The sequence below is a fragment of the Schistocerca nitens genome, chromosome 1 (assembly GCF_023898315.1).
Source record: "Schistocerca nitens isolate TAMUIC-IGC-003100 chromosome 1, iqSchNite1.1, whole genome shotgun sequence".
Lineage (NCBI taxonomy): Eukaryota > Metazoa > Arthropoda > Insecta > Orthoptera > Acrididae > Schistocerca > Schistocerca nitens.
The window spans coordinates 740,802,045-740,829,343 of NC_064614.1; the positions used below are offsets into that span (position 1 = coordinate 740,802,045).

At 43.6% G+C, this 27,299-nt stretch overlaps 1 protein-coding gene and 1 non-coding gene across 2 annotated transcripts in view; one reads left to right on the forward strand and one right to left on the reverse strand.

The window, feature by feature from the left end:
• Nucleotides 1-8,558: 8,558 nt before the first annotated feature.
• LOC126260308 (uncharacterized) overlaps nucleotides 8,559-27,299 on the reverse strand; it is a 692,222-nt gene continuing 673,481 nt past the window's right edge. The window contains exons 3-4 of the mRNA XM_049957636.1: nucleotides 22,483-22,941; nucleotides 8,559-11,468 (exon numbers count right to left, since the gene is read on the reverse strand). Coding sequence (XP_049813593.1) covers nucleotides 11,103-11,468; nucleotides 22,483-22,863 — 747 coding nt within the window. The 5' untranslated portion in view covers nucleotides 22,864-22,941 and the 3' untranslated portion in view covers nucleotides 8,559-11,102. The remainder of the gene's footprint in view (nucleotides 11,469-22,482; nucleotides 22,942-27,299) is intronic.
• On the forward strand, nucleotides 24,099-24,173 carry Trnat-agu (transfer RNA threonine (anticodon AGU)). The gene has a single exon. It is a non-coding gene; the product is annotated as a tRNA-Thr (tRNA).

Sequence of the window (27,299 nt, forward strand, 5' to 3'; positions counted from 1 at the left end):
TTTTAAAGTAAACTCAGGCTTTGTGACTGATAAGTGGCACAAAAAAGGTTTAAGTTAGCCAATCAAACAAGCTAATATCAATCTCATAGTGGTTTAAGAAACATATATAACATATAAAACCATATTTGATTCTACTTTTACTGAAGCACACGGCACACTCTCAGATGGTCTCAGGGACATTCTCCTGTCAGAGTAAAATGCATTCACTTAAAATGAGGTATATATAAAATGGTGTACTAAACATCACATTCTACTGTGTCTTGTTATTGTTGGAGGTTGCTGTATGTCATAACACAACACACAGCTTTAGCCATTTTCAGGTTCACAGGAGGTTTAAAACTGTCTAGACATCACTTTATGAACCTAGACCAGTTATTTACAACATTCAGGATATTTTTATCCCATTTACATATGGCTTTCACCTTTAAAACTGCGGAATTGATGTGCAAGACAAAGATCCATTGTGCTTCCTTGTCCTCATATATGCATCCTCGAATGCTTTCAGCTTCCTCAAATTTCCATGTACTATAGTTGTCAGCAGATTGAGAAATGCACTCTTAGAGGGTGAAGAGAATGTAATTACTGTATTGGAAGATCTTATTTGCCAGGCAAATATTGTTAATAGTGTGAAAGGCAGACTAGAGTTTTTGAGCAAATTACACAGTTTGTACCTTGGCAATCTTCATTCAGTTCAGTTCACTCAAGATCACAATGAATGTTGCATCAAAGACTGTAAATTTGTCAAGGATACATAGCCTGAGGACAAAATCAGAAAAAACAGCCAGGTACATACATCTGTGTTGACTCATCAATATTAATAAATGTAAAAGGTCAATGGTTCACTAAAATATTGCAGAATACAGAATAGAAATCTGTACTGTGATACAGAGTTTCCTATATTCCATTAAGTGTAAAATTAGTTTAATCATTAGTGGTAGAGTGACAATTCACTCTAATAACAGATAATGAGATAAACATGTGGACTTTTTAATTCTGCAAGACAGGCCTTTATCCTAACCAGTGGTAGTCTAATTACACGTTGAAGAGTCATATCATACTGAATGGCCAACTGAGTTATGTTTAGGAGGATATTGGGTCAATAGTGTGTCACAAGCAAATATCTTGTGTGGAGCTGTTGTAAAATAGTGGCTGTTCATCAGCTTCTGCATTCAGACTGAAAAAGCATCAAGTTCTTTGAGACTGAGTTGACAGCCTCACTGTGGCCTGCATATAATGTTTTGATGCTGGTGCTCTCTCTCTCTCTCTCTCTCTCTCTCTTCCCCCCCCCCTCTCTCCCCCTCTCTTCATCCATACTCTAGATGCAAATGAACAAAAATTTTAATGAACTGCTAGAAATTGCATCCATCTATGCCACTGCCTTCTCTGCAACATATTTTAGTGAGAACACTCATCACCTGTAAGACACCTCGCTGTCATACTTCAAATGTAATGGTAATGCCCCCCCCCCACCACCCCACCCAAAAAAAAGAAAAAAAAAAAAACAATGCATGAGGCGAAGAGCCTCACTGTGTCTTAAACAATGAAAACTCCAACCTTGGGCACGCTGAGATCAAAATCAGAACAATTAAAAATCTACGTATTAATGTATTCTACACCAAAGCCATGCATAGTGCCACCTATGCTGTGCTTGTGGCTTGTGTAATATTTTCACTTTGAGATTCAGGCACTGCATGGTTCTGATGTGAGTACCAAGGTACTCCAGTACTATCTAGACAGTGTAAAATTTTGAGCGCAACATGGTGATTCTAGAGAATACAGCTTAATTATGAGAAAGTCTATTATAATTTACTTGAGTTTAGGCATTGAGAAGCTCAAGAAAGAGATAGGCTTCTGGAAAGTGAAACTTAGCTTTGAGCTGAGTAGATAACAGTTTCTTGGAGAAAACTGGACCAAGAAAATGAACCAATTATTTTCAGTTTAATTGAAACTATCACCGGTATTTTAATGCACAGTGTTTTTGTTTAAACAAAGTAATTATTAGAATGAATATCAAGGGAGACATCTGTCCTCCCTGTATACTCCAGTTGGAGTTTGTTAGCTGTTGCTGTTAGAGCCTTCCCTGAAATTTATCTGTAACACTGTCATAAACCATTGAAACTCAAGTCCATAGATAGTCACATGTGCCAGTCGATTTGCTTACTCAGTTGCAGATCTAGTGTTAGGTGTGGTGGTGGTGGTGGTGGTGGTGGAGGGGGGGTACCACAGTTTTTTATTACCTCTCCCCCCTCCCTGCCTTGCGAAAATAGAATTTTCCATCACCCCTGCTTTTTTAATGTGCCTTTGAATTTAACAGAAATATTAATAAAAATGTAAAAGTATTAATGTAGTAATAGCAATAATAGTAATATTTGTTCACATGAGTGCCCACTACATCCCTTTAGCATTACTTCCCAGAAACTGCAGTTCTAAGAAACATGGCATTCGAAAAAGACTGATCCCAATATTTCAGATGTGAATGTACGTCATCCAATTTATGTAAGAAATATAAAAGCAGCACACCTTAAAACTTTGATGTAATAATTTACACAATATGAAATTTTAGTTTGTACTTACTATTGTAAGTATTTCACTTACCACCACTATTTTGAACATATTTCTGAAGACTATGGCTATGAGAGCATGTAAATGAGGGGAATGCTGTTTCCTTACGTCATTTCTGTCTACATTGAGGAAGGCAGCCTTTGTCATTTTCTTCCTCCTTATGGGAGGGACATACCTCAGGAACACTGCAGGTGCAGTACTAGCCAGCTCAGCACTGTGCAGGTCAGGGGCTTCCGGCAACAGCTAATGCCACAAGTTGGGTTATGAGCAGAAAACAGGCACACCACGTATGGACACTGGTTTCTTTAGTGATGCAGTAAATATCTTTCTTACATCACAAAAAGCTGTGATTTTCTCTTAAGATGGATTGATTCTGAACTATGGTAGTGCCATTCACCTGGCCTCAGTAGAAAAATGTCACTCTGTCTGTGGTCTATATTTTGACCTCGGGACTGTGGAATGGTTGTCTCTTTAATAGCTTGTTGAACTAACATGACACTCTCTCTGACTCTGAATATAACTATGTGGCAGTATTTTATTTGTGAAAAGTAATGGGACACTACAACATTAATTTCCCAAGTGGTACATGGTATGTCTCTCTGTGTGAAAGATTCTGTAGACTTCCCCTCATTCAGGTCTCTGGGAGGGGAACACATTGAGAGGAAGCACTGTGACAGAAACAAGGGCAGAATGAATGAAGGAAAGAGAAGGATTGGAACATGGAATGTCCATACGCTGCTGCAAGCAGGATAGCTAGAAAATGCAAAACAGGAGATGAAAAGAAACAAATTAGATATGTGTGGCACATGTGAAATGAGATGGAGAGAGAATGGTGAGGTAGAAAGTGGAGACTATAAGCTTTTTTATTCATAGAAAATTAGGAATGGTGAAAATGAAGTAGGAACAGTGATGTGACAGAAACAGAAAATGAGGTAAAGAAGGTGCAATACATTGTTGGAAGATTGATGGTGATACAACCACAATGTGGTTTGAAAGATGCCATGTTCACACAGGTGTACATGCCAACCAGGTAGCACAGGAATGAGGAGGTGGAAGAATATTATGAAAAGATTCAAGAACTTATAAAGAAAGAAAATAGAAATTCTTGCACAATCATTATGGGGAACTGTAATGCAGTGATGGATGAAGGAAGAAATGAAGATACCGTAGGAAAATTTGGATTAGAGATGAGAAATGAGAGAGATGTATGGCTAATTAGCTTTTGCAAAGGAAAGTCACTAGTGGTGGGTAACATTGTTTGAAAATCACAAAAGGAGACATTATACATGGAACTCAAATATGAGTAGAGAGAGGTATCAGCTGGACTGCATCCTGATACAGAAAATATCTAAGAAATGTCTGAAGAATACCAAAGCTTACCCAGAGTAGACATGAATTCAGACCACACCCTCATTATGGAGAAAAATACAAGTGAAGTTGAAGGAAGTTTGGAGACATAAAGCAAGAGAAAAATTAAACTTGTAAACACTCAAAGAGGTAGGTACAGTTTCAGAGCTGGAAGACAGATTTATAGGAAAATGCGAAACAAGCAGAATTGAAGAACATTTAAATGGCAAATGGATAAAAATGAGGGGAGGACTCATGGACTCTGCCAAAGAAGTACTAGGAATTAGAGAGTCCAAAAGTATCTGGAAAGAATGGATACTGGAAAACATGTTGAAAAAGATGGAAATCTGGGAAAGAGGAAAAATATGGAAAATAATGGAGGCAAAAAGAGACACATGCACTGAGTAAAGAATTAAGAAGAGAAATTGAAGAAGCAAGAGAAAGATAGATGAAAGAGAAATGTGAGAAAATAGAGAAAATGGAGAGAGAGGGAAAGTATGAAATGATGTACAGATTGGTTACTGAGATAGTTTTTGAAAGTAAAAGAGTGAATAACAACATGGAAATAGAAAGAGCAGACAACACAGTAGCTGAAGAACCACAGAAGGTTTTGAGCAGATGGAAAGAATGTATAGAATGTCTGCAAGAGATGAATCAATTACCAATTGAAATCAAGATTGAAGAGGAGGAATATGCACCAGAAGACAGAAAGGTGTACAACACCTTGGAAGCAGAAGAAGAAAAGATGCTGAAGGAGATGAAGAACTGGAAGACATGTGAAATTGAGAACTTGCAATAGAAGTGTTGAAGAGTTTGTTAAACAGGGAAATGAAGCAAATTGTCCTTGTAATGAAATATATGACAGCCTGATGACTTCCTTGCAGTGGGACTGACACCAACTGAGAAAAAGAGAAGTACTAAAATATGTGAAAAGCGTAGTATTATCAGTCTAATTTCTCATGCAGCTAAAGTATTGCTAAGAGTTCTAAATAAAAGGCTATATGGCAAGTTTGACAGATGGACTGTGGAGTAAAAGTTCAGATTTAGAAGAGGAAAAGAAACAAGAGATGCTACTGGCATGTTAAGAATAATAGGGGAAAGATGTATTGAGAGAGGTAGACAAAGTTATGCCGTTTTTATTGATTTGGGAAAAGCTTTCACCAGAGTTCAGTGGAACAAGCTGATGGATATTTTGTAGAGGAAAGGAGTAGATTGGAATGAGAGACAATTGATACAGAATCTATACACAACAGAAAGTAAGGATTAGGGTTGGAAATGAAATGTCAGAAGGATGCAGCTGGAAGGGGTCCTATACAAGGTTGTTGCCTCTCTCCTCCGTTGTTCAATTTATATCTGGAAGAGATTATTGTGAAAGGCTTAGATAGGAAAAGAAGAGTATATGTTGGTGGGAAGATAATATAATTTATAAAATTTGGTGATGATACGGTATTGTGGCAGAACTGTAAATAAAATGCTAAAAGATCTAAATGAAGCTTCTGAGAATCAATAAAGCAAAAAACAAAACTTACATTAAAGGTGTTTAATTTGACATCCAATATTAAGGCAGGTCAAGTTGTTATTAGCCAAGTAAGAGCATTTAAGTACAACCACTGAAGATTTGAGATGTCATGAGGAGATTAAAACTTGCATTGTTATAGTGAAGGAGGTACTCAATAGAAAGAAGAGATTATTATGTGCCAAAGTAGATAAAGGTATGAGGAAAAGGATTGTCAAGTTGTTTTTTCTGGAGTGTGGCACTCTGTGGACAGAAACAAGGAGACTAAAATGAAATGACGGAAGGAAGGCTAGAAGCATTTGAGATGTGGAGGAGAACAGAGAGGATAAGTTGGATGGATAGAGTGAGAAAGGGTTGGTGGGAGGAGAAGCTTGCTGGCAATTATAAGATAAAGAAAGAAGAACTGGATAAGACCTTCACTGAGTAAGGAGTGCTGCCTGACACACTCTTTTGGAAGGATTATTTTGTGGGAGGAGATACAAGATGATAGATGACATAAAGGGAAATGGAACTGATGTGGACCTGAAGAGGATGGCAGAAGACAAGAGAAAATTGAGAGTTACTATGTGAAAACCTGTCTTTGGGCAGAACACTATGACATATTTCATTCTGTTGAAAACTGTGTTCTGCCAGAGTACTTAAGACAGGTCAAGTTGTAAAATGTAAATGTCGTGTAACTAGGGCCTCCTGTCGGGTAGACCATTTGCTGGGTGCAAGTCTTTTGATTTGATGCCACTTCGGCAATTTGCACGTCGATGAGGATGAAATGATGATGATTAGGACAACACAACACCCAGTCCCTGAGTGCAGAAAATCTCCGACGCCGGCGGGAATCGAACCTGGGCCCTTAGGATTGACATTCTGCTTGCTGACCACTTAGCTACTGGGGGGCGGACAGGCCAAGTTGTTATTAGCCAAGTAAGACCATTTAAATATCTCAGAAGTACAACCCCTGAAGATTTGAAATGTCATCAGTGGATGCTCACACAATGTGGTTTTCCTTTTGACACAGCATGAGGAACAAGCAGTAGTTTCTGAGACTGTGTGAGAACTGGGATGATGTGTGACCATTGCACCTATCTTTGATTGGAACATTAGAGTACATACTGGAAACACACTTCTTATTCAGCAACCATATAATACTAGCAAACTGTTTTAACAAAAGATCAAGTATGACACTTTTTGAAAAACAGTAGTAGTTTTATTTAGATGATTCTGATATATGATTAGACATATAACATACCTGTTGTTGTATGCTACAAAATCACTGCATGTGTAATCTTTTGTAAGTAATATAGTATGTTTTTGCATACGATGTTTCATTGCTTCATAAGAGTGCGTATGTACACACTGATACTGGGGTTCAGCAAAGAACAAAAATCAAACATTACTACTTCAACCTGCAGCTCTCACACATAATCTGTTTTGTAACAAACGAATGTGTGTGTGTGTGTGTGTGTGTGTGTGTGTGTGTGTGTGTGTGTGTGTGTGTGTGTGAGAGAGAGTTCCTTTTGCATGAGTGAGTATGTGTGTGTTTGCCGTCTAATTCTGAGGAAGGCCTTACTGGCCAAAAGCTTTATTTGTGACAGTCTCTTTGTTGTACCTATCTGCTACTCAGCATCTCCACTGTATTGTGAGTAGCAACTTTTCTTTTCACAACATTGTTACATTCCATCCTGGATTTTCTGTTGTTTGATTATTTCATGTGAAAATATAAATGACTGAAGATATCAGCACAGTATTGTGGTTGACAGTTTTATACTGAAAAAAAATGACATATTGTTTAAAAGTTTTAGCAATCACTCAGCACTCACAATATTGCCTCATATTAAGCATCCCATTACTTTTTATTCTGTTCTCTTCTTTTCTAGTTTTGGTGAGAATGTAATTATTCTTTACCAATAATTTGATGTTGTGTTCTGGGAAACTATCATACATGGTCCCAACATGGTGGTTAGATTGACTTCTGTTGTATGCTGAGAGTGCAGTCCTTAAGGAATTCACAACATCTAAATTTTTAAATGAAAGAATGCAGCACTAAGTAAGTTTTCAAAACATGATTTTATTGCATCATTCCTGTAAAATACAGCAACTGTTATTTCTTACTATCTTTTATAAAAATGACCATTTCATTACTGAAAATTTAATTTCTAATTATCTGAGGAATCTAGACCTTAATGCTAAAGTCTTTACTTTGAGAATCTGATTCCTTACATTTAAAAACATGTAACTACATGTTGCAGGTGGTCATTACATTATACTAAATAAAATATGTTAACTATCTTTACAAGTCACATTGGCTTTATGTTTAAGTTGGAACAACAGTATTAAAAGACATTCTGCAAATATTTCTGCTTATCTTTCACTTCATTTAGCACATAAGTTACACACAGTTATTTCACTGACACTATCTCTTACATTAAAACTTAAAAGTCTTTGCTCACTTACATTTCACTTGCACTGATTATTTAGTACACAGATGTGCAGTCAAATCATACAGCTAGTCACCTGCTGCCAACTCATATCAAACAAAGAGAACTTCTAGACATACAATGCAAAACATTAATACCTTCAGTTTTGTTAATCACTCTCATGCAAATAACAGTCTCTAATGCTCAAATCATATCAGTGGTTAACTATTGCTCTCTTGCACATTGCTAATTCATCATCAGCACTGAATTTATAGGAACATTATTAAACAAATAATAAAATTAGGAGGTACCCAACACACCAAATCACTACAAAGCATTCATTGACATTGCACTAATTAAAAGTTAAATATGATACATAACTATTTTTTTTTTTGCAGCCCTCATCATTATGTAAGCAAAATGTGCAAGACACATTTCAAGTAAATTAGCCTCAATTCCCATTGACTAGCTACATAATTTTAACCAACAAAATCTATATTATCTTAACAATGGAAAAGGAATTTTATATATATCACAGCGGCTATTATTTTACAAAGAGTCCTCTTTGTTGTTTTCTCTTGTATAATACTAAAGAAAAACCATAAAGTTGATGTAATTACTATTGCACAACCTGAAGCAAAGGTCTGGATGTTTATCTTCTAACTGCAGAGCTACGGGTCATGTAAGTTGGCAAGATTTTTTTTTTTTGGTGAGGGGGGGGGGGGGGGGGGGGGAACACCACAGGTGTTTGCTTCCCCATGTGATTTTTTCCCTTGTCTTGAAAGAGATGTACTATGATTATAGCACTCTTTGTATTTCTTTATGAACTTGATTTGAGAACAGCTAAAGAATATTTTGTTCACTAAAAAGGAGCTCAAGCTGCTGCTTTCTCAGTTTTTGTCCCATCTCCTAGCCCTTGATGTTCAAAATTATGTAATCTGTATGTACATCTTATAAAGATATCTTAAATTGTGTTAACAGCCTGTGTTCTGGGTAGGATTCAATGATCAACTGTCATTATATTACTGACAGACAAAGAAGAATAATGTCATTCTCTATACTATATTCATATACACAAAGTCTTGGTGGTTGCAGTTTCTAAATCATAAACAACTGAAATTGGATAGATTTTGCTTCTTAAAAGAATTTCCTGTCACCATATATAAAAATAATTTATGGAAAAGAAGGTAGGGCCTACTTTGAATTTTGTTCGTAACCGCAGAATATTTCAACAAAGAGAAAACATCCACAAGATAATCTTCATTTGTTTCAGTAGACCAAATAAAGGTTTTCTTGTGCAGCTCATGACTGACTTTTTATCTTTATTGAGGTATTTTGGAGTTAAGGTCGCAGAGCATGCAGCTAACACTAGTTCCCAGATCACATGCAACCACTGTCACCTCAATGTTCTTCATGAACCAGGCAGCTCCCAAGGGTGCCAAAATTGGGAAGAGGGAACGTGCTTAGCTTTAGGTTGAAATCTTGAACATTTTAACAAATTGAGTTTTCTCCATATTAGAATTTGTGCCTCTTGCCCAGCATAATATAAAAGCATTAATCTTATGACACTGCTCAACATTGATGCAATGTCACATCACTAACAGAAACCATTATTCCCAAGTGCATCTACAGAAACTTCTATGGTGATGGAAAGGGGGGGGGGTAGGTGTTGGGGGTGTAGGACATGGAGACACTGAAGTTGCCTGTCATTTATGACATGTCATGCAAGAAGTACTAAATCTTATAGGTGGGACAAAAAATTCATCATACCTCAGAGAATTTAAGTTTAAGGCATTTCTACAATGACTAAAAACTCTGTACTCTAGATTCCAGGGAGTGAGATGCAAGTGCCCCCTTCTGTATCCCTTGTGAACAGCTATGAGAAATCAGATACTGACCTACATGTAAGGTGAGGTGGCATATGGACATTTCCTCCTATAACCTCCCTTCTTAATTCTGACAAGTTATTAACTTTTTATTGTCCTCCTGCTCCTCTTTTTGTATAAGTAGATCTAAAAAATTGTTACAATAGGAACTTCGGGGAATGGAGGGCAACTACACTCCCAGAAAGGGATTCTCAATCGAACATGTATCTTGCCCAAACAAACACACAGACGTACCAGTCCAGTACAGGTCAAAGGAAGAAAGAAAGAAAGAACATATAATGGATATTGACTGGTAGCAAATGTACTTTGTGCATCAGGAAACTAACATCAGCTGCCTTCCACCCCTCTCCCCTTTCCCTTCGCCACCTCTCTTCAGCTCAGACCCTGTGTTCATTCTTGTTCTTGAATGCATTATAATTGTTGTGTTATACAGTTAAACAGCATTTAGATATGTTTATTTAGGAGAAGGGGGTAAGATTGGGTATTTTTTTAAGACGTGGGGGTGAGGGGCAATGAAGACCCCAAATACCTTAGTCATCAATGATGCCAAAATGAAATAATTTGGTATTTCATGGGGGGGGGGGGGCGCTCCTGCGACTGGAGGAATATGCAGAATGCCTTATATTTGATACAGAAGTATACACTACTATAAGATGTATAAAATGTAGTCATAAAACAAGTTTTGTTTAAACTCGAGCAGATCATGGAATGACACAATTTTCAGGACTTTTGTTCACAAACCTTGGACTGTTATTAATGAATCATCCTCCACCTGTAGAGTCACAGGAGCTGTTAAGAAAGACTCTCTTTTCAGCGCCAAATCATGGATCATCAGGTGACGTAATTCGTTACCTTTACTCCATCATCAATGAAGAGGCATATGACATTAAACAAACCTGGTTCGATACAGTGCTCGACAAAATAACGGAAAGTGATTTCCAGTCTCTAGTTCCCAAATTTTTAAAAGAAGCAAGTGATGGATATCCACAGGAAATCCTGTCAAAACTTTCGTAATTCAGCTTTTCCTCGCGCCTTCAGGAGAAAGATATGTGCAGTAGTAGTACAAATAAAGTTCATTGTAGGTCTAATATCGCTGGCCCTGGGTTCAGTTGGAATGGGTGTTACTGTTAAATGTGATATTTATGAACTACCAATGGAATTTTTGTTTGTTAAAATTAGTTTTTAAGGGAATGCAATAAAATGAAACAAATTTTGCCAAAAATTAGTTTTATTTTTAAAACGACGAGCCTCCTGGACGGCATCTGGAAGAGTTGGAAGTCTGGGATGGAGGCACGCGTACTCTGACATCCAGGCCCGTGCTTCGAGAGCGTGCGAGGGAGGGAGGGACTCGAGTGGTGGCGAGGGGCGGCCGCTCGCCGCTCACCGCTTGTTGCGGCCCTTCATGGTGAACCGCCGCCAGAAGCTCGTCTTCTTCGCCGCCTCAGGCTCGGGCTCCGGCTCGTAGCCCTCGCCGACGTCATCGTCGTCGTCATCCGCGTAGCCGCAGTCCGCCAGCCGGCCGCCAGGTGACTCGCGCGTCGGCGAGCCGTGGCCGGAGTCCTCGTCGTCGTTGACGACGCGGCCGCCAGGGGCGCTGCCGGCGCGCAGCATGTCTAGGAAGTTGGGCTCTGCGGCGGCCTTCTTCCCGGGCCGCTTCTGCGGAGCGCCGAAGCTCAAGCTCTGGATGTTGATCTCGGCCTTCAGCTGTTCGGGCGAGATGTCCTCCACGCGGAACTCGTTCGGGTCCTGCGGATAGCGAAAGGGAGGGCTCATTTGTTTTTCGACTGTAGAGCACCTGGCTGCAGCATTTTGTTAACAGTGACCCCAGTAACGTATTAAAAATATTTATTATTTATTTATAATTTATTATACATAAAAAATAATTTATTATTTATTTATAAAAATACTTATAAATAGCCAGTAAGATATTGATGAGAGTGCAAAAATGTGTAGATATTGGCAACTGCGTTACATTTTCAGAAATGTAAGATAATGCCTTTTATAAACAGAAAGAACTCTATAGTATCTGATTACAAAATAAAGAATGAAGCGATATGGAACAGGGCATTGACATGCAGTACAATAAGTGATAAGGAACGCGAAGGGATAGGATCTGGGAAGTTCTTCCAATTTGTAAAGGAAATAATCACATACTAGAGCATAGTGCGACCAATTATAGGGTAATTGTACCCGTGTTCAGATTGCCTTTCAAGTAGGCGTGACAACATGCATCGAACCAAGTTCAAGAGAGCCGCTTCTAGGGTCGTGACAAGGCGACGTAGTTCTCACGAAACCATGTTGCGTAAATTTGGAGAACCTCTCTACTATTTGAAGAAGACTGTGCCACCATTATGCTGCTATAATCGCAAATTTCACCTGGGGACCACGAAAGTAAGATGAGGGATATTAGTGTGTGTACAAAGGAAAGCAGAAGACAATTTTTCACTCGCACGACAAGGAACAGCATGTAAATCAATAATACGGTATTAATATGATGAACTCTCCGCCACGCATTCTTCAGTGGTTTGTGGAGTATGTACAGAGTGCTTGAAAAGTGCTTTTCCAAACTTTGGGAACACGTTCCTTTCACGAACACAAGGAAAAAATTCATATAAATGTATGTCCGAGAATACTTCCTTTCCTAGTTATTAATGAAAGTTGACATTCAACGGCTTTCCAGATACAACGCAACAACTTCACTTATCTTGGCCGGCCGGGGTGGCCGAGCGGTTCTAGGCGCTTCAGTCTGGAACCGCGCGACCGCTACGGTCGCAGGTTCGTATCCTGCCTCGGGTATGGATGTGTGTGATGTCCTTAGGTTAGTTAGGTTTAAGTAGTGCTGAGTTATAGGGGACTGATGACCTCAGAAGTTAAGTCCCATAGTGCTCAGAGCCATTATTTTCACTTACTTTGTGTTCTGGACGGGCCTGTTACCAGGAAGACTTTTTTACATCTGTCAGTCGTCTGTCTTTAACATGTCTATTGTGTACATGTACTACAGGTAGTGAGTTCACTGAAAGTGCTCCGTTCAAAATGGCTGGATATTCATTTTGTGAACAGGCTGACATGATGTTTATACACTGAAACGCCAAAGAAACTGGTATAGGCATGCATATTTAAATACAGAGATGTATAAACAGGCAGACGGCACTGCGATCGGCAACGCCTATATAAGACAAAAAGTGCCTGGCGGAGTTGTTAGATCGGTTACTGCTGTTACAGTGGCGGGTTATCAAGATATAAGTGAGTTTGAACGTGGTGTTAAAGTCGGCGCACGTGTGATTGGACACAGCATCTCCGAGATAGCGATGAAGTGGGGGATTTTGCCGTACGGGCAATTCACGAGTGTGCCGTGAATATCAGGAATGCGGTAAAACATCAAATACCCGACATCGCCGCGGCCATAAAAGCCTGCAAGAACGGGGCCAACGATGACTGAAGAGAATCGTTCATCGTGACAGAAGGCAACTTTTCCGCCAGTTGCTGCAGATTTCAGTTCTGCGTCATCAACAGGTGTCAGCGAGCGAATTATTCAACGACACATCATCGATAAGGGCTCTCGGAGTCGAAGGCCCACTCGTGTACCCTCGATGACTGAACGACACAAAGCCTTACGCCGCGCCAGGGCCCGTCAACATCGACATTGCGCTGTTGATGGCTGGAAGCATGTTGCCTGGTCGGACGAGTCTCGGTTCAGATTTTATCAAGCGGATGGGCGTGTACGGGTATGGAGACAACGTCATGAATCCATGGACCCTGCATGTCAGCAGGGGACTGTTCAAGCTGGTGGAGGCTCTGTAATGGTGTGGGGCGTGTGCAGTTGGAGTGATATGGGGCTCCTGATACGGCTAGATACCACTCTGACATGTGACACGTACATAAGCAGCCTGTCTGATCACTTGCATCCATTCATGTCCATTGTGCATTCTGACGAACTTGGGCAATTCCAACAGGACAATACGAAACCCCACACGGCCAGAACTGCTACAGAGTGCCTCCAGGAACACTCTTCTGAATTTAAACACTTCCGCTGGCCACCAAACTCCTCAGACTTGAACGTTAATGAGGACATCTGGGTTGCCTTGCAACGTGTTGTTCAGAAGAGATCTCCACCACCCCGCACTCTTACGGATTTATGGACAGCCCTGCAGGATTCGTGGTGTCAGTTCCCTCCAGCATTACTCAGAAATTAGAAGAGTCCATGTCACGTCGTATTGCGGCACTTCTGGGTGTTTCCGGGGACCCTACACGATATTAGGCAGGTGTACCAGTTTCTTTTGCTCTTCAGTGTTATGGCCACGCGAATGGCAATAGACACGAAGCTGCGCGGTTGTATCAGACGGCGTTTACAGACCGAAGACAGGTGAGCCGTCCAACTTTTGCTGCTGTGTATCGTCACATATCCCTGGAACCACAGACTATGCCCGAGGAAGAGCCTGACAGGTTAGCCGAGTGGTCTAATGCACGGCTTTCTGGAGTGGGAAGGAGCGCCTGGTCACCAGCACGAATCCACCCAGCGGACTAGTGTCGAGGTTCGGTGAACCGACCAGTCTGTGAATGGTTTTTAGGCGGTTTTCCATCTGCCTCGGCGAACGCGGGCTGGTTCCCCTTATTCCGCCTCAGCTACAGTATGTCGGCGATTGCTGCGCAAAGTTCTCCACGTACGCGTACACCACCATTACTCTACCACGCAAATATAAGGGTTACACTCGTCTGGTGTGAGACGTCTCCTGGAGGGGAGGGGGGGAGGGAGGGTGGAGGGTCCACCGGGGGCCGAAACGCACAATAACCATGAAAGAGTGGTTCAGTGTGGGGCGGCAGAGGGGTGAAGTGGACTGCGGTAGTCGTCGTGGGGTTGTGACCCTGCCGGCCGCGGTGGTCTCGCGGTTCTAGGCGCGCAGTCCGGAGCCGCGCGACTGCTACGGTCGCAGGTTCGAATCCTGCCTCGGGTATGGATGTGTGTGATGTCCTTAGGTTAGTTAGGTTTAACTAGTTCTAAGTTCTAGGGGACTGATGACCTAAGATGTTAAGTCCCATAGTGCTCAGAGCCATTTGAACCATTTGTTGTGACCCACTGCTGCTGCGGCGGGGACGGAGCCTCTCCATCGTTTCTAGGTCCCCGGCTAACATACAATACAATACAATACCCGAGGAAGACCACGCGTTGCTCGTACGCCTGACCAGGGAGAGCACGATCTGCGAACTATCGAAGAAGGGCGAGGTTACAAGCGCATGTGGTAGCCTATAATCTAAATTCCAGATTACCTGTCTGGGTGCGTTGTACCCCTTAAAAGTGAACCTGGGCACAAACAAAAAAATACGTATTGAACTATTTTGGCCCCTCTCGACACACGCCAAGTGTCATCAAGATCGTTTATTGACACTTGGAAATGTTCCGTTGGAGGGCGATTGTTAACGTCGCTTGTCGCAACTATTTGCTGTGTTTCGCATCGATTCGTGTATTACAGAGGCACTATAACGTGGTTGTTTAGGTGGGAGTGTTTCGAACTATGCTTGCGTAAGGTACCGATGGAGGCTGGGCCTGAACTAACACGTTTACGATGCCGCAAACCTCGGCAAACGATTGCACTATTGCACTTGCCGAATGCTTTGTGTACTTCGCTGTGTTTTGCTTTGTGTTGTTAAGTGGCTCGTTGTTTTCTTATTGTGCAAAAAGCGAAGCTAATCCAGATCCATGAGAGGGTTCTAGTACGGCGCTCACAAAACCGGACGGGCTCAGCGATCCCTATGACAATTGTGCTAGTACTGCTTTCATAGGAGCGCAGATCACGGACACTGTCTGTCACTGCCAGCCCGCGAGAGGGAGGCGCTGCTCCATCCCCGGTCCGCATCTCACCCCTCGGACAGTCTAAGGTCTCGTTTGTTTACGATCGAGGTCGACTGTCACCTAATAGTGTCCACGATCTACGAGTTCGTACTCCTTTGGTTATCAGTTATCATTGCACGTGTTAGCTATGATTTTTAAATGAAAGTCATGTTTCCAGCACGATCAGCTACATGAAGAAGCTGAATGGAGCAACACTTGGAAAGCAACTATTGAACGAAAAGAAGGAAGATGCCTTTCAAATTAAAATATTTGGCGAACGTTTTTTTAAAGCCATTTGCTCAGTAGTAGTAGTAGCAGCAGTGGTAACATGAACAGTGAAGGTGAAATGTTAACCCCATCTAATGATGTCGTTGGCGGCGGGAGATGTGTTGCGACAATGATGACAGAGCTATAGAAGTTCAAATGTTCAAATGGCTCTGAGCACTATGGGACTTAACATCTATGGTCATCAGCCCCCTAGAACTTAGAACTAGTTAAACCTAACTAACCTAAGGACAGCACACAACACCCAGCCATCACGGGGCAGAGAAAATCCCTGACCCCGCCGGGAATCGAACCCGGGTACCCGGGCGTGGGAAGCGAGAACGCTACCGCACGACCACGAGATGCGGGCAGCTATAGAAGTGAAAGCGTCATTGTTGTTGGTGCTAATGCCGAAAAGCCATTATACAAGGCATCGTGTGAGAGTACCCTAGAGCTTCCAGCGTTTGGAAGCGAGGAAGCGAAGGACAGAGATGTTGACAAGAAAAGTAGCGAAGTTTATCGTTAAAGTGTTTCTTTTCATTTTACTATTTTCTTTCGGGGTGGGGGGGGGGGGTGGGGGGTGAATGGCGAAAACTGTGTGGCTTAGTGCGCCGTCGCCTGTAAATTTTCAACCTTGAATGTAATCGTTTGCTGTATCTGTGCTGAAGAGGAAACGCGAAGGAACTACCACAGCTAAACCAAGACGAGCCGTCGGGCATTGGGGAAGGTGGTTGTAGAAAGTCACGTGGAGTCAGCGGAAGGAATCACTCGTGAGCTCCAAAGTACATCTACATGGTTACTCTGCAATTCACACTTAAGTGCCTGGCAGAGGGTTCATCGAGCCGTTTTCATACTACTACTCTACCATTCCACTCTCAAATGGCGCGTGGGAAAAAGGAACACCTAAATCTTTCCGTTTGGGCTCTGAGCTACCAGCAGTCCAGCTAGCACGGTGACTGTGCTTAGGGAGTTAAAAAGAATGGGGTGCGATGGCCGAACAGCTCCTCAAAAGCCACACATTTCTATAGGCGATTGTAAGCGACGACTGAGGTGGCGGAAATAGTGACGCCACTGAGCAGCGTATGACTCGAAATGAGTTATTTGGAGTGATGAATCACGCTATACCATGTAGCAATCCCACGGAAGGCTTTTAGTTTTGCGAATGCTTGGAGAATGTTACGTGCCATCATGTGAAGTGCCAACAGTGAAGTACAGACGAGGTGGTGTTACGCTAGGGGGGTGTTTTTCCATGGTTAGGGTTTGATTCTCTTACTGCACTTAAGAAAACGGTAAATGCAGAAGGATATGAACACATTTTAATTCGAAACTTCCTGGCAGATTGAAACTGTGTGCCGGACCGAGACTCGAACTCGGGACTTTGTCTTTCGCGGGCAAGAGCTCCACCATCTGAGCTACCCAAGCACGAACCACGCCCCGTCCTCACAGCTTTACTTCTGACAGTATCTCGTCTGCTACCTTCCAAACTTTACAGAGGCTCTCCTGCGAACCTTACAGAACTAGCATTCCTGAAATAAAGGATATTGCGGAGACATGGGTTAGCCACAGCCTGGGGGATGTTTCCAGAATGAGATTTTCACTCTGCAGCGGAGTGTGCGCTGATATGAAACTTGTAATGGTAACATGAACAGTGAAGGTGAAATGTTAACCCCATCTAATGAAGTCTTTGGCGGCGAGATGTGTTGCGACAATGATGACAGAGCTATGGGAGTGAAAGCGTCATTGTTGTTGGTGCTGATGCTGAAAAGGGGTAGCTCAGATAGTAGAGCACTTGCCCACGAAAGGCAAAGGTCCCGACTTCGAGTCTCGGTCCAGCACACAGTTTTAATCTGCCAGGAAGTTTCATATCAGCGCACACTCCGCTGCAGAGTGAAAATCTCATTCTGGAAACATCCTCCAGGCTGTGGCTAAGACATGTCTCCGCAATATCCTTTCTTTCAAGAGTGCTAGTTCTGCAAGGTTCGCAGGAGACCTTCTGTCAAGTTTGGAAGGTAGGAGACGAGGTACTGGCAGGAGTAAACCTGTGAGGACGGGGCGTGAGTCGTGCTTGGGTAGCTCAGATGGTAGAGCACTTGATCGCGAAAGCAAAGGTCCCGAGTTCGAGTCTCGGTCGGGCACACAGTTTTAATCTGCCAGGAAGTTTCATATCAGCGCACACTCCGCTGCAGAGTGAAAATCTTATTACGGAAACGTTTTAAATCATTGTGTTCCACGTACAGCAGCGGAACAGTTGGGAGACGATGAATGATTAAGACAATAACGTTCCTGAAATGGACTGATCTGCCCACATTCCCGACCTGAACCCAATGGAAGACCTTCGTTCCAGAACCCAGTGTCCAACATTACCAACTTCTCTGGCTTTGGCTGTTGAGACATTCAGACGTGTCATCGAAAGTGTCTCCAGCAGAGTTCAAGCTCCCATAAACGTCCACTATTGGTGTCCGGTTACTTTTGACAGATACTGTACGCGTCGCTTCAACTCGATTTAGTGTACCTGAAGTAATTTGCGAACTGTCTTCTTCGCCTAGTTGAGGCCATTATCATACCTAGACACGGTGTTATCTGTATGTCTTGTGGGATGACTAATTGTTTGTCCAGAGTATGGAGGAGTTGCCTATGTTGTACCGTCTCTTAATTCGTACTATACCATTAAATTCGTACCTCTTGCACCATCCGACATTTAGCGTGTTCGGCGCGAACTACGAGCTTCTTAGAGCCATATTGTCAGCAATGAGTTCTGCGTGTTTAGGAACTAATCGTGTGAAGACAACATTGATTTTGTTTTAGTTTCTCCTAATTTTTTGTGTACCTAGCGAAGAGAATTACTGTTGTAAGTGGCAAAGTAATGTTTTATTTATGAGTTAATAAACATTTGAAGACATGATGTTCCGTTTATGGATGCGGACATAAGAAAACCTCCGTTCGACTTTGCAGAAAGAAACCCAATACCACATAATGCAGAAGGGGCTATGGCGGGCAAAAAGTGGGCGGAAGATGTCCATCCAAGAAATATCAGCACATCCGAGTTCCAAGCAGAACTTCAACGTCCAGCGAAAGAGCTTGCGAGCTGACCAGTAGCATATGCAAAAAAGTAAAACCAAGCAAAAGAGAAGAAATATGTGATAACGTAGCGTTTTGGAGACTGCGCGTGTGTGAATTCCTAAGGGACCAAACTACCTAAACTAACTTATGCTAAGAACAACTCACACACTCAAGCCCGAGGGAGGACTCGAACCTCCGGCGAGTGGCCGCGCATTCCGTGACATGGCGCCTAAAAACCGCGCGGCCAGTCCACGCGGCTTGGAGACTGCGGAGGAGCCACCACAGAAACTCATTCGTAACAAAGAGGAATGTTACTGCGAGTTATGCGAGGGAGTTCGAATGGAACAAATGATCAGATGCACGAAATGCAGAGTGTAGATTCGTGGAAAGTGTGCAGTAGTGGGGCGACAAGTGAAGAAATGGTTCGCATGGCTCTGAGCACTATGGGACTTAACATCTGAGGTCATCAGTCCCGTAGAACTTAGAACTACTTAAACCTAACTAACCTAAGGACATCACACACATCCATGCCCGAGGCAGGATTCGAACCTACGACCGCAGCGGTCGCGCGGTTCTAGACTGAAGCGCCTAGAACCTCTCGGCCACACTGGCCGGCTGACAAGTGAAGAAGTTATACTTTAGTGGTTGCAAATAGTTATGTAAGAACTGAAACATGGAACGTTTCCTTAAACTTAGAGTAGCTCATATTTTCAAGCTCAAGAGCATTTTATAATGATGGCACAGTTTATGGACCCACTGGTACGATTAAGAAACCAGATTCCTAAAATGTACCACTTGTAGATGTGTAGAAAATTAAGTGTAACACGTTTATTTTACGCAGAATTTCCATTGTTTGAATCAGATACCAAGAACAACATCTTACAGAAGAGGATGGCTTTGTTTAAACAATTTTATAGCTTACGCTGAGGTGACAAAAGTCTTGGGATACCTTCTAATACCATGTCGGGCCTCTTTTTTTGCTCGACGCAGTGCGGCAGCTCGACGTGGCATGGACTCAACAAGTCGATGTGAGAAATGGTGAGCCATGCTGCCTCTACAGCTGTCCGTATTTGCGAAAGTCTTGGCAGTGCAGGAGTGTATGCACCACCTGATCTCTCGATTATGTCCCATAAGTGTTCGATGGGATTCACGTCGGGGGACGTGGCTGGACAAATCATCCGCTCGAAATGTCCAGAACGTTCTTCAAACCAGCTCCGAACAGTTGTGGTGCGGTGACATGGCGCACTGTCGCCCATGAAAATTCCACCGTTGTTTGACGGCAGATGCCCTCCAAGTCGCCGAAATAACCATTTACAGTCAATGATCGGTGCAGTTGGACTAGAGGACTCTGTCCATTCCATGTAAACACAGACCACACCATTATGGAGCCACAACCAGCTTGCACAGTGCCTTGTTGACAACTTGGGTCCACGGCTTCGTGGTGTCAGCGCCACACTCGAACCCTACCATCAGCTCTTACCAACTGAAATCGGGAGTCATGTGGCCAGGAGACGGCTTCCCAGTCCTCAGTGGTCCAACTGATACGGTCAGGAACCCAGCAGAAGCGGTGCAGGCGATGTGCTGTTACCAAACGAATGTGGATTATCCTTCCTGACCTTAAACTGCACTCAAAAACGAAGTGCAACGCCGTGGCCTGGCTACTGGGACACACTGCTTGCGCCATTTTTTGAGTTACAAATCAGTGACGCCGTGTAGTACATGGCCTACCTGTGCGAATGTCATTAACGATTGCAACATTCACCGCAATACCGCGAATATTTTGCCAACACTTTATCGGTTGCGTTATTGTACGGATATCAGAGGACGATTCACTTACAGTGAAAACTTTCACTAGAAGTATCCCTTTTGTTTCTCTTTTCTCATTAGAGTCTTCCATTTTCTCTTAGTTTCTTACATGATACACTCATTTCAATTTTTGTTTACATTTCACAACTCATACTGATTTTGTTCGAATTGTTACTAAAAGCTCTCTGTACATAACTTGTCACACATTTCAGTTGTAGTTATTTCTGTTCTTAAAGGATTTCGACTATGTGAAATATTTACCAGCTATTCACAGTTACATGTATCTGTTCATGTATTGTTGTGACGATATTGTGTTCGTAAATAAATTTAAAAAAGGCATTCGCATCGGCCGTCTGCTGCTATAGCCAATAAACGCAAAATTTTGCCTCACTATCTAACGGATACAAAATGGCTCTGAGCACTATGGGACTTAACATCTGCGGTCATCAGTCCCCTAGAACTTAGAACTACTTAAACCTAACTAACCTAAGGACATCACACACATCCATGCCCGAGGCAGGATTCGAACCTGCGACCGTTGCAGTCTCGCGGTTCCGAACTGAGCGCCTAGAACCGCTAGACCACCGCGGCCGGCATCTAACGGATACGTTCGTCGTACGCCACACATTGATTTTTCCGGTCATTTCACGCAGTGTCGCTTGTATTTTAGCACTGACAACTCTACGCAACGCCGCTGCTCCGGGTCGTTAAGTGAAGGCCATCGGCCACTGCGTTGTCTGTGGTGAGAGGTAATGTCTGAAATTTGGTGTTCTGGGGACACTCTTGACACTGTGGATCTCGGCATACTGAATTCCCTAACGATTTCCGGAATGGAATGTCACATGCGTCTAGCTCCAACCACCATTCAGCGTTGAAACTCTGTTGTTAATTACCATCGTGCGGGCATAATCACGTTGGAAACCTTTTCACCTGAAGCACCTGAATAGAAATGACAGCTCCGTCAATGCACTGCCCTTTTATACCTTCTGCACGCGGTACTCCTGCCATCTGTATATGTGTATATCGCTGTCCCGCAGCCACGCGGAGTGGCCGCGCGATTTGAGGCGCCATGTCACGGATTGCGCTAGCCCTTCCGCCGGAGATTCTAAAAATGTTCAAATGTGTGTGAAATCTTATGGGACTTAACTACTAAGGTCATCAGTCCCTAAGCTTACACACTACTTAACCTAAATTATGCTAAGGACAAACACACACACCCATGCCCGAGGCCGGCCGCGGTGGTCTCGCGGTTCTAGGCGCGCAGTCCGGAACCGCGCGACTGCTACGGTCGCAGGTTCGAATCCTGCCTCGGGCATGGATGTGTGTGATGTCCTTAGGTTAGTTAGGTTTAAGTAGTTCTAGGGGACTTATGACCACAGGTGTTGAGTCCCATAGTGCTCAGAGCCATTTGAACCATTTGAACCATGCCCGAGGGAGGACTCGAACCTCCGCCGCGACCAGCCGCACAGTCCATGACTGCAGCGCCCGAGACCGCTAGGCTAATCACGCGCGGCCCAGAGATTCGACTTCTCCCTCGGGCATGAGTGTGTGTGTTGTTCTTAGAACAAGTTAGTTTCATTTAGTTTAAGCAGTGTGTAAGTCTACCGACCGATGAGCTCAGCAGTTTGGTCCCTTAGGAATTCACACACATTGGAACATTTTTTCGCTGGACCATGACTTTCGTCACCTCAGTGTACTGTTTAGGGTGTAAAAAATAAAATCTCAAAAGTGGTACAATTTAGGCAAATATCCGCTGCTTGTCACTGTGTAGAAAGGGGAAGAACTGAAGAGGAGGGTGCGCACCTCTACGAAAGCCTGCTGCAGGTCGCGCATGATCTTCTTGCGGATGGTCTTCTTCATGGAGAGGTGGCGCTCCAGGTGCTTGACGTCGCGCTCGGTGAGGGTGCGCGCGTTGTCGCGCCGGCTGTTGCGCTGCTTCTTCTTCTTGCCGCTGCCGCCGCCGCCGCCGCCGCCGCCGCCGCCGCCCCCCTTCTGCGGGGAGTCGTCCTCGCTGGTGGAGCCCACTGACACGGCGCTGTCGTTGCTGGCGTCGACGCGCATCTCCTGCAGCTTCTGCGCGACTGCGGCCGCCGGGTCGGGCTGCTGCGGCTGCGGCTCCCAGCCGTGGAAGCCGAAGATGTCCCGCAGGTGCGGGATGGAGCGCTCCGTCTGCTGGCGGGACATGCTGCCCTGCTGCTGCTGCTGCTGCTGCCCGGGGGCGGAGGCCGCGAGCTTCTGGCTGCCGGGGGCGGCGGGCGAGCTCTGCAACACCACACACCCACACATATACTTTCTGCGTAAACTTCTGACAATTCTGACTAGGCTACACACTCAGAACTTTTGGAGGTAGCAGGGATAAAATAACAGGAGTAAACATCGCTTGCGAATTGCTTAGAAGACTGAAACTAGCTTCGAACTAATAAAATTACGGATACTAGAATACACGATAGGGGTTAGGAGGTGTAAGGGCAGTAGCAAGCCGGTCGCTCGCGTCATAGTGAACTACCGATACTAGAATACAGTATCCATGGACTGAACCAAACTGGCACTCAGCGCAAGTGCCGTAACCTGCTCTAATTGTATGAATGAGTGGTGTCTGTTCTTTTGGACATGTCCGAAAGAAAAGACAACACGCAGAATCCGCAACTGTTATACATTACACGAGGGTTGTCCAGAAAGTAAGTTCCGATCGGTCGCTAAATGGAAACCACAATGAAAATCAAAAACATTTTATTTGCAAGAGTTAAATACACTTTCCAGATACTTCTCCACATAGTCGCCGCTCCGACTTAGACATTTGTCGGAGCGTTATACGAAATTTCCAACACCATCGTCGTAGAAGGAAGGCGAGTGTGGTTCCCCATAATTCTCTACGCTGGTCTATAGCGCGTAGCCTGTGCCCAAGTGTTGCCTTCGTATCCAAAGTTTTATTTGAACAGAGATGACACTCACGGCGAGCCAATTAGGGCTGTGTTGTGGGTGATAGAACACTTCCCATCGAAAAGGCTGCAGGAGCGTCTTCACTGCCCCTGCAGAGTGCGGCTGAGAATTGTCATGAAGAAGGAAGTGCGTGGCAGTTGTGTTAGGTGGGCTGCATTCATTAAGACGAAGCCTCTCAGGGGGCCCTCCTACTTGACCGGAGACATTGTTGTTCTAGGCACCTTTACCCGCTCACAGTGCGCTCACAACTGAAAAGAGCGTCTTGATAGATCGACGGTCATACTAGAGACACTACCCAACACATCTGTGCAAAGCTTCGTCGGGTTTTCAGTGTGGTGTCCATTTCGCGACCGATCGGAACTTTCTGGACAACCCTCGCATGAAAATTGAAGGTGGAGAGCGGATAGGTGCCGCTCGATGGGAGTGTGTATCGGCCGTCAGGCGAGCCGAGATAGGTCCGGCAGTTGCGGTAATACTGTGTCCCGGATGGCGCAGTGGTTACCGCACCTGGTTAGTAAGCAGGAGAACCCGGGTTCGAATCCCGGTCCGGTACACATGTTCACTCGTCGCCGCCGATTCCGCTGAACGTCCCAATGCAGCTGAAAGCAGTGATCCCTTCCCTTTCCGTTCCTTTCTTCCACTCTGCACCTTCAGTTTACATATAATGCCTTGTAACTGCGTTTATAAGCGCAAACAAGTTTGGTAACGACGTGCGAATTTTTGTTGGTCACTGGCAATTTTAAGAGAAAATTTTTAAGTGAAAAATAATGGTTTGCTGAGCGATCGCCAGTTGTAGTAACCGCAGCATACAAGAAACTAGCTTAGGAGTTCAGTTCAATATATTCCCTAAAAACAATGAAATGAAACGAAAATGGATAAATACTTGTAAACGTGCAGATTCGGTTTCAATTGAAAACGCTCGATCTGCTCAATACATTTTGCTGATTCGGATTATGAAAGGGATTTGAAAAGTGGACTGTTGAATATTCCTTCGAAACACAAGTTGAAAACTGGCGTTCTTTCAACTCTGAATCTACTATCCTCCTGTGCTGATTTGGAGCGTAGTAATTAGTCCAATAATGAAAGATCTTGGAAATAACTGTGTGGTTCTGTACAAAACAGAATATATAATATTACTTCCACGAATGCAAATGTAATAATGTGAAAGTTAACTTATTTGAAAGACATTTACCTGCAATCGCATGCTATGCCGCACGTATTGAAATGACAGCGTCTTTAAGTTACTATTTTCTATTCGTTTTGTTCACAAATGCTGTCTTGTTTGTCTCACAGATTGACATTTACAAAGATACTGTATTCATCAAAGAGTAAAGGCAAAGCCGGCCAGTGTGGCCGAGCAGTTGTAGGCGCTTCAGTCTGGAACCGCGCGACCACTACTGTGGTTAGGTGAGTTAGGTTTAAGTAGTTCTAAGTTCTAGGAGACTGATGACCTCAGATGTTAAGTCCCATAGTGCTCAGAGCCATTTGAACCATCACTGAGCAACTCTTTGTTCTGCAGATCTGTTTGCTCATTAAGATAAGTATCTGGTTTACTTCTTAAATAACTGAAAATTTCGATTTCTTCTAAGATATGCATTTGTTTCCCTTTCTTAGCATAATGTAAAATTTGGAGCTTTTCGTTAATGTTTTTGGATGTATGTTTGTCGTTTAGGAAATGCAGTCCAAAGGTACTTGTATTGTTATCGATAGATTTTTTGTGCTCTTTACAACGTATCCGAAAGTTTCTACCGATTTTCCTATGTGTACTTTGTCGTAATCGTCAAATCAAATTTTGTAAACCCGTTTCTTATTAAACGGGGACGGAAAACGGTACATGTGATAAAGACTTGGCTGATTTATTGAAGGGAACAAGCTTCACAAATTGACCAAGTTAGTAACGCGTTGGTCCCCCTCTGGCCCTTATGCTAGCAGTTATTTGGCTTGGTATTAATTGACAGAATTGTTGGATGTTCTCCTGAGGGATTCCATGCCAACTTCTGTCCAACTGCCGTGTTAGATCCTCAAAATTCAGAGATGGTTCGAAGACTCTGCCCTTTATTCTCCAAACGTTCTCAATAAAGCAGAGGTCCGCCGATATTGCTGGCAAACGAAGGGTTTAGCAAGCACGAAGACAATCAGAAGAGGCTCTCGCCGAGGATGGCTTGTCATGAAGGGCAGCAAAACGGGGCGTAGAGTATCGTCGACGTACCGCTGTGCTGCAAGTGAGCCGCGGATGACAACCAAAGGGGTCCTGCTATGAAAAGAAATGACACCTCCGACCATCACTCCCGGTTGTTGGGCCGTACGGCAAGCGACAGTCAAGTTGGTATCCCACCGCCGTCCGGGACGTCTCCAGACGCGTATTCGGCCGGGAATCTCACAGACTCCAGTAAATTTGTCTCCAGTGATTGGTCCCGCTTCGAAATGAGCCCCGATGACCAGTGAATGCATTCAGGGTAGAAAGCAGAATGCTTAGTGCAGTCCCACGCACCCCACTGCAGAGTGTGGCTCAGTTATGTGGAACCCACAACAGATAGGTGCCCCGCGGAGTGGCGGTTAGAGGCGCCATGTCACTAATCGTGCGGCCCCTCCCGCCGGGGGGTTCGAATCCTCCCTCAGGCATGGATGTGAGTATTGTCGTAAGCGTTAAGTTAGTTCAAGTAGTGTGTAAGGCCAGGGGCCGATGACGTGAGCAGTTTGGTCCCTTAGGAATTCACGCACATTTTGAACAACAGATAGGTCTAACAGGATATAATGAACGTACACAGATAAGAGCAGCATGAACCGTCACATGTTTATTTGACTCGCGGGAAAGCGTCATGGAAATGATGAGAAACTTTAAATTGGTAGCCGCCTACTTACAAAGTTTTAACAGCCAGTGTTAAATGAAGGATGTACTACAGATCCCAATATATCACTCCTCCAGAAAGAGAGAAGACGTGATTAGACTAATTATATCGCTCGCAGAAGCATTTAAACGCTCGTTCTTGCTACCCTCCATACGCGAATGGAACGGAAAATAACCGTAATATGTGACATCATGGAAAACTCTTCTGCCATGCACTTCACAGTCGTTTACATGGTGTGGGTGTAGGTGAAATGTAGAGGCAGTTCCAGAAGAGCAACAGCCTTATCGAAGAGTATTTGTTTATTAAAAACTTTTTTTTTTTTTTGCCAAACTGACCCTTTATCAAAACTAGACATGGTTGTCTCACTGGGTATTCCGCGATCGTTCATTAAATAAAATATGGCGTTTCAGTCTTCGATCGCTATTCTTTATTTTCAATTACCGGTTTCGGGCTAGCTGCCCATCTTCAGATCATATGTTGTAGTTACAGAGTAACTTGTCCGTACAGAACACACAGTTCACTGTCATAACTGTTATGACAGTGAACTGTGTGTTCTGTACGGACAAGTTACTCTGTAACTACAACATATGATCCGAAGATGGGCAGCTAGCCCGAAACCGGTAATTGAAAATAAAGAATAGCGATCGAAGACTGAAACGCCATATTTTATTTAAACTGACCCTTGTTTCATTGAGTTACAAATGAGCTACACATTAGAGCAGAAAGTATATATTGTTATCCAGGACATTCTTCCAACTGTGCTGGGACTGAAGACTTCACAGGTAGGTAAGAACAGCATACACTAAACAAGTTCACCATCAAGCCACTGGG